The 7,584-nt window shown below is 35.7% G+C and overlaps 1 protein-coding gene across 1 annotated transcript in view; it reads right to left on the bottom strand.

Moving 5' to 3' along the window:
* Positions 1-7,584, bottom strand: part of Sema3a (semaphorin 3A) — a 208,591-nt gene that overhangs the window by 139,395 nt on the left and 61,612 nt on the right. Inside the window, exon 3 of the mRNA XM_005358326.3 lies at positions 6,944-7,006. Coding sequence (XP_005358383.1) covers positions 6,944-7,006 — 63 coding nt within the window. The remainder of the gene's footprint in view (positions 1-6,943; positions 7,007-7,584) is intronic.

Here is a 7,584-nt window from a genome sequence, read left to right as displayed (position 1 = left end):
TTAAATGAACACAGTGTCCGTGTAATTATTTCGGGTAGAGCTAGCCATGTGGGCGGCCGGGTGCCGGGACGCAGCCCGCCGCTCCTATTTCTACAACCGATTCCAGCATCCTCCAGCTCCTTCAGGTGCTGTTTATGAGTCAGAAACAGTAGCTACCCTCCCGTAGATTCTTTACCACATCCTACCATTGTATCAAGTTTGGAATCTTTAGTAAATTCCTTTCTATATACCAGTTATTTGTCTGTCCTCTGAAGAAATTCTAGGTGTTGGTTATCTTATTACCACAGAATAACTCATTTCAAGATGCCTGCCTAAAAGCTGATAATAGAGTTGACCTATTTACTTCCCACACACATAATCATTAATTGATAATAATTTATTTATATGATGGTTCTTAAGTGTATACTGATATATAGAATAAAAATCATAATAATTTTGAAATTATCGCAACATGTTGCTAGAAGACAATTATTTTAGCACCTCATAATGACATATATAAATATGAACATATACGTACAAATATAATTTATATTTAATATCTTGCAGTATATGGTAAAATAAAATATACTTAATGTATTCAGCTCTTACTTGACTATTACTGAGAAGCTTCCTCAGTATTGACCTCTTAACATATTAAAGATAAAATTAATACACTGTGGTACTAATAGCTACATTTTAAAAATAGAATAATGTTTGCATCACATTTCTCCCCAATTTCTCATTAAAAGTAGTATGTCAACACTAACATTAAATGAGGCAAACAGAACTTTAAGAAACTTTTATGACATTTTGCAGATGTGACGGTGATTAATTTTATTTTAATTTTTGAATCAAATTAGATTTAAAAGTTGACTATAGCCTATTTATCTTAAGACATAGCTTATTATCTTTAAAGTCAAGGTTAAATCTACAATGTGATGGTCAATGTATCCATGGATGGAATTTGAAATTCATTTGTATATATTTTAAGGCATGTGAGAGACAGAATATCAATTGTAAGATCATCTTCATTGTCAACAAAAACTATAATCAATATGGCTGCAAAATATATATGGTCCCTGAGCCATAGATAATGCCCTTATTAATCATAGAACGCAATAGTAATAATATCAACATCTTTTGTACAATTCTATTGTGGCACTGAGCAGAGGGCCAGGTAATATCTGCCTAGAGTGGATGGTCTTATAGAAGACAAGATATAGTTAAATTAATATGTTTTAAGATGGCTGAGTTGGATAAGATGCTACCTAGAAATACATTTAAGCTATTGTACTGGCAAACAGTATTGCGATTAATACAGTTTCTCCGTGGTTATTTCGGGTCTGGGCAGCCGGGAAATGAAGGAGCAGCTCTCACCTACAGGTACACTCCTTGTCTAGTCACTAAGGCTTCTAGTGCCTAACTGGAGAAGGAAGCTACTCTTATCTCTCCAGGCTGTTTGAAACCAATCTCTGGCTTCTGTGGGGGGAATTAATTTTCCAAGGCTCTTTACTCCAAAATCACAGTTGAAAACAACCTGTGACAAAGGCAATCAAGGCTATCACTCAGATGAAAGTGTGAGACAAATATACACAGATGTTTTGATATTTAATCAGCCCTTATAATTTTTGCAGTCTTCAAAATAAAAAAAAATAGCTGTATCCCACTGGCAAAATTTTAGCAAGCCTCCAAACTTCAAAATATTAAGCAAAAGTGGGCATTTTGGCATACAACCTCAACTTCATATAGTTCTGTGGCATATAACCACAGACTTCAACTGTGTTATTTGTCAAAAATTACTGCTTTTTAGGTCCTACCAGCTGAGTCACTTTGACATTGCTATTCTGCACTATAGCTGCAAATGCTCATTACAGTTAAGAATGGGAAAAGAAGCTCTCAAAATCTGCAGCCCGTGGTCCAGGTGCACGGTGCTACTCTCTGAATCGTATCTGGGAAAGAATTCCGAGAATCTGCTCCTTTTGGTTCCCACTCAGATGGTTGAAATTTTGATTTCCAATGATGTTCAAAATATTTCTAGCAGTCATACGGTTGCCATTTGGTTTTATTGAAACAGTGCAAAGAGAGATGGGTTAGTAGGATAAACAAAGAGGATTCAGAGAGCTATTGATTCAAAACAGATTCTTTCACCAGCTTAGCACAAATTCATTTTGCATTTGCAAAGTATGGTCAAGAAAGTTAAGCCACCCAGAGAAATATACTGTGAATAACACATTGCATTTAACGCCTTGGCAATACCAGAAAATGAGAGTAGAATGCAGAAGTCAACAGGCACAGATCATATTTTATTTTTCTCAGTAGTTTACTGTTCTAATGCCAAATATATTAGATATTTTATCATCTCTCCAATAATAGTTATAGTAAAGGTTATGATTGTGTTATACCTGTACTAGAAATATTGCAGAGATGTTTTCGTTTAGGCCTGGCACTTCAAGGAAAGAGGTGTAATAACAGAACGACATATTTTATCTTCTCTATTCGCTTTTGTAAAAGAAGAACCTTAAGCTCAGATTAATGTTGTAAGAAATGTCATTTACTAAGACATGAATGACAACTTACCTAACTGTGTGTGTATGTGTTTATGTGTGTGTGTGTGTGTGTGTGTGAGAGAGAGAGAGAGAGAGAGAGAGAGAGAGAGAGGGGAGAGAGAGAGGAGAGACAGAGAGAGACAGAGAGAGACAGAGACAGAGAGACAGAGAGACACAGAGAGAGAAGTAGAGAAGACTGGTTGCTTCTTTACCAAAGCCTTCACTCTGTGCAATAGTTGCTGTTAATACATGTCTGTTGTGAATTGTAGCAGAGTAATGGGGTTGAATCTTCCCAAGCCACAGGAGAGTAGGGATATGGCTACATTTCCATCTGAGGCTATATCCAGAGGCAGAAGCTATGCCAGCTCAGTGTAATAGCATGTGGTTCTTATGCATGATGATACAATTTCAGACAGAAATCAAACATTCTTTTGACTACTTTTAGAATGCTATATTCTCAAGGTGTATAATATTACCAACTTTTTTGTTTGACTTTTCCTCCAGCATTCCACACTGAATTGAGGACTGAGAAGACAGTACTTTTCCAAGATGGCTTGTTTCAAGATGTTGTATTTCCAAGGGACTTGTGGCAACAACCAGAGGGGAAAGGGTGGCCCACATTTTAGAAACCACAGAGCACACACAAGGAAATTATAGTTTACTATTTTTGTAAATGTGAAGGTCAATTTTTATTGTGATTCCCATTCTATCTCGAGGTCCTGATGGCTCCACGCCCACAGGCTTCACCCTTGTGGTTTTTAGTACAGCAGGGGCACTTTGAAAAGAATTACTGTCCGCAAATTTCCACTGACTGCTATTCCTCAAGATACAGTACAGAATTTCCATGAAACTGCCCAATGGTTCCTGCACAAATCAGGTGTTGAATGAAATATACTCTTTCCTCTCAATCTTTCTTTCAGATTAGTTATTTATATTAGTTCTTAAAATAATAATGGTCTTTGCTTATGTTTATCCAGAGAAGACCGTTGCAAATCTTAGCAAGTCATCTATTCTTTATCTCAAAATCATATGTAAAGAAAAAGATTAGGGAACGGATATGTAAATTTAAGTTTAAAAATAGCAAAATTAGTGCATCCAATAAGCAATATATACATTGTGATAGTGCCTAAATGAGGTGAACAACAAATAAAATCAATTGAAAAAAATAGTCTTTTTGCATAAATATACTTTTAATATCTAGACAAGGAAAGTCAGTATTAAACAGCCAGGTACATTAATCATAATAGTATGGAACGTATTTTAATGTTAATCAGAACTACAATAAAAACATCTCATTGAAATAAAATCATCATGTTTTTATTTTATTAAGTAAAAATAACTGGGGAGAATTAAGAATTCCAAAGAAATTGCCTTACTAAAGCACATAAAAATATGAAGGTGCATACTCAGTATGCTGCTGCGATTCACTGATCTTCCTAGTGTCAGTTAGGCCAAAGTCCCTACTTTGAACTTGTTAACTATAGAGAATGGGTGGACCTCAGTGTACCTAGAAATGGCAGAGTCCAACTATTCATTGTTTTTTCACTCTATTAGATCTGCAAACATTTGTAATGAACTTTGAAAGTCTGAGGTTGGTCTCCTACAGAGGCACTTCTGAATTTAAGATTATATTATGCATCAGGACACTGCAAGGGTGTGCGATTTTTGATTTTTGTAGTAGCTGAAATAATTGCATGTGAGCAAGAAGTCAAATTTCAGATGTCAGGAGGGAGGGAGGAAAGAGAGAGGGAGGGAGAGAGGAGAGAGATAGAGAACGAGGGGGGGGCATGTTGAGATGAATTACTTTGGAAACCTTATAAAAGTTCAATAGAATATTCTTCCACCATGAGAATCGAATATACTGATTCATTCATTCAAGTATCTACTCAATATTTTGTAATTGCATTTAGTATATAATTTAGGTAACTTGTCAGACAAATATTATTAGCTTCACTATTCTGACAAAAACAATTTGATAACCATAGACCGCTACTGTGGTCCAGACCATAGAAGACTAAATCAAAGTTTTCAATCACTGCATAGAACTCTATTAAATATAGTTATAATAACAAGATACCATTTTTGCTCCATATTCAGCATTAATTTACTAATAAATAATGTCTCATTTTCATAGTAAGTCCACCTGTGCTCTTTTCACTGCAAACTGTTTGTTCCTGGAGTTAATGTCTCCATGTGTCCAGAGGAGAGTGACGCTAGCCAAATCTCTGCTTTGTGGAAGAATTCCGCATCAGATTTTTTATCGATATCAAGGCTATCCCCACTCTTCTTGTCATTCGTGTGCTGTTGGTGTGTATTGAAAGTGTTTGTTATTGTGCATTTGCACACCTGTGTGTGGAGATATGCTCACATGTTGGTGTGACAGGAGCACTTGTGTATGGAGATTTGATCATGTGTTGGTGTGCATTGAGAGTGTTTGTTATTGTGCACAGGAGCACCTGTATATGGAGAAATGCCCACAGGTTGATGTGTATTGACAGTGTTTGTTATTGTGCACAGGAGCACCTGTGTATGGGGATATGCTCACATGCTGGTACTTGTACAAAGGAAGGACCGTGGTCCACATCAGGGTCTCATTGGTCTCTACCTTCGTTATTTGACATTGGGTCTCACACTGAACCTGATCTCAGAAGCCAGATGTCCAATGAGTTTTAAGTATCTGTCTTTCTTTACCCACCATAAGCCAGGAACCTGGCAGTGCTCTGCCACTTTGGCTTTTGCTTTGAGCCACCAGGATCCAATCTCTGTTGCCCCTTGCTTGTGTCATAGACACTTTAGCAACCAATTCATTTTCTCAGGTCAGAAAAATCATATTAAAATTTAATTTCTTACATAAAACTTAAAATGTTAGGAAAAAGTGAATGAATTGGTTTTGAATGAGTACTCCAAATTTATTTGCTGGTCTAATAAATAGGATATTGTAGTTTATAATTAGCAGACTGTGACTTCTGATCTAACTCCATCCAGGTTTCTCTGAAGAGTCCACTCAAGATTTCTTTGTGCATCTCCATATTGTTTAGTTTTAACAAAAATCCCGTTAGAAAGTTTAATGGAACATCCTTGGTCCCTAATATCTCATCTGCTTCACTACCCCTTAACCCTGTGTGCTTATCACTCTGGTTTGTCCTCTGAAAGAATCCTGTAAACTCATTCATGAGAATTCCCTTTAATCTAGGCGTTTTATCACAGCAACCCACTCCAACGCTCATCCTACTTCCTGACTGTAAATCTCTACTTGTCCATGTATTCTGACTGAATTCTGATTTCTTCTCCCATCTACAAATCCAACTGAGTAGGCCTTGGCACCTCTAAATAGTTTCACAATTAATTTTTCCGTATATTGCCTGTATTTGGCAGGTAATTTGCAACGACAGACTTCCAGTGTCTGTTCATAAACAGATACATCAAGGATGGTGATTTCTGTGCCTTTTGTTCCTCAATCCATCTTCCTCCAGCAGGGGACAAGGAATTCACTGATTTACCAGTGAATGCAAATCCTTCCTCTATATTTTAGGAAGGGCTGACAAGCAGATTGTCGTTTGTAATAACTGCTTACCGACAGATGCGTGTCTTAGGAAACATGCAGCATGAATTCTTTCTACATGCTGGTATTTAAAATAAATAAGACCTTTAGATAGTTCCTTGTGTTTCAGTTATTCTGAAACATTGATAAAGCACAAAATAGAATACATAATTTATAATGAACTTATGGTAATCTTTTTATTGATGCATTTTAACTATTTTTATGGTTTGTTCAGATTTCAAGCTATACTTCTAACATATTGTCAACTTAAATTTATTAACAGTTTACCTAAAGAAGAAATAGCCTTAGGTAAAGGAAACTTACCTAATGGTAAAGGGTAAAACCCTTCTAGCATTACATAATAATGTTTGATTCCATAGTCTCTAGGATACTGTAAGCTGCATAGTCATTTTTAAATATTTATTTTGACAATAAAAGGAAGGAGTAAAAGACAAGCAACAAAAAGTAACATAAAAAATGAAAGAAAAACAGAATATAATGTGCAAAATGAAAAAAAGGTAATTTTATAATGCCAACAAAGGAAAAAAGCCCTCACTCAAGAGGAACAAGTATGATTGCTATCAACTGACACATTCAACCCAACCTGCACAAATCATTCGATAATTACTATAAATTTGTATGATGCAATATCACATTTTGGTAGCTAATCCCCTCATATGTAAATCACTACTCAAATTATATTTTTAAATCTTATTTTCTTTGTATAAAATTATGTATGTTTACATAATAGAACAATAGCATTTATTCATCCAGAAGTTAAATACAAAGTAAAGGCTGATCTTCAAAAGAAGAAGAGATCATATAATCATATATTACTTAAGAAATTATCCCAGTAATTTAGCAAATTAATGCTTACCTGTATATCTTTGCCAGCCCATTTGCATTCATCTCTTCTGGTATAAGACACTGGCCACACGATCTAAGGACAGAGAAGAATTATTTTTTTAGGCCAAGTAAATTTGTCGTATTTTATAATCTTTTTTTGTATTTGTTTGGGACAAAAGGGAAATAAATACTATATGGAGGAGTAGCTCAACATTTCTTTCTTTCTTTGAACAATAGCTGAGGAATTTCTGTGTACTGAAGTCATGCATTCTTCATCTATCCACTATTTTTGGCTCTGTATGAAATTAGAGTTGGAAATCAATTAATGTGATCGATAGAAGGAAGATTGTAGTGTGGAAAGAGCTGCTGCCCTGGGTGGGAAAGAAAGGACCGACTGGAAAATATGAGGATCTAGGTGAAAATTGGCTGAGAACTTCCTCATACTCTTCCAAATTTCTTAATATTATCATGAAGTAGTGGTTTTCAAAATTTAATGCTGGGAAAATCTGAAACTATCTCTCTGAACCAATTTCCAGAATGGCATGCTATGGTGAGACCTGAAATGTTTGGAAAACACAGCTTACAATGTAATTTTTCTCTTTTGCTCTCTCTCTCTCCTCTCTCTCTCTCTCTCTCTCTCTCTCTCTCTCTCTCTCTCTCTCTCTCTCTCTC

Source organism: Microtus ochrogaster, chromosome 26 (assembly GCF_000317375.1).
Source record: "Microtus ochrogaster isolate Prairie Vole_2 chromosome 26, MicOch1.0, whole genome shotgun sequence".
Classification (NCBI taxonomy): Eukaryota; Metazoa; Chordata; class Mammalia; order Rodentia; family Cricetidae; genus Microtus; species Microtus ochrogaster.
The sequence above is the reverse complement of the archived record's forward strand: the minus strand, read 5'-3'. Positions and strand labels throughout refer to the sequence as shown.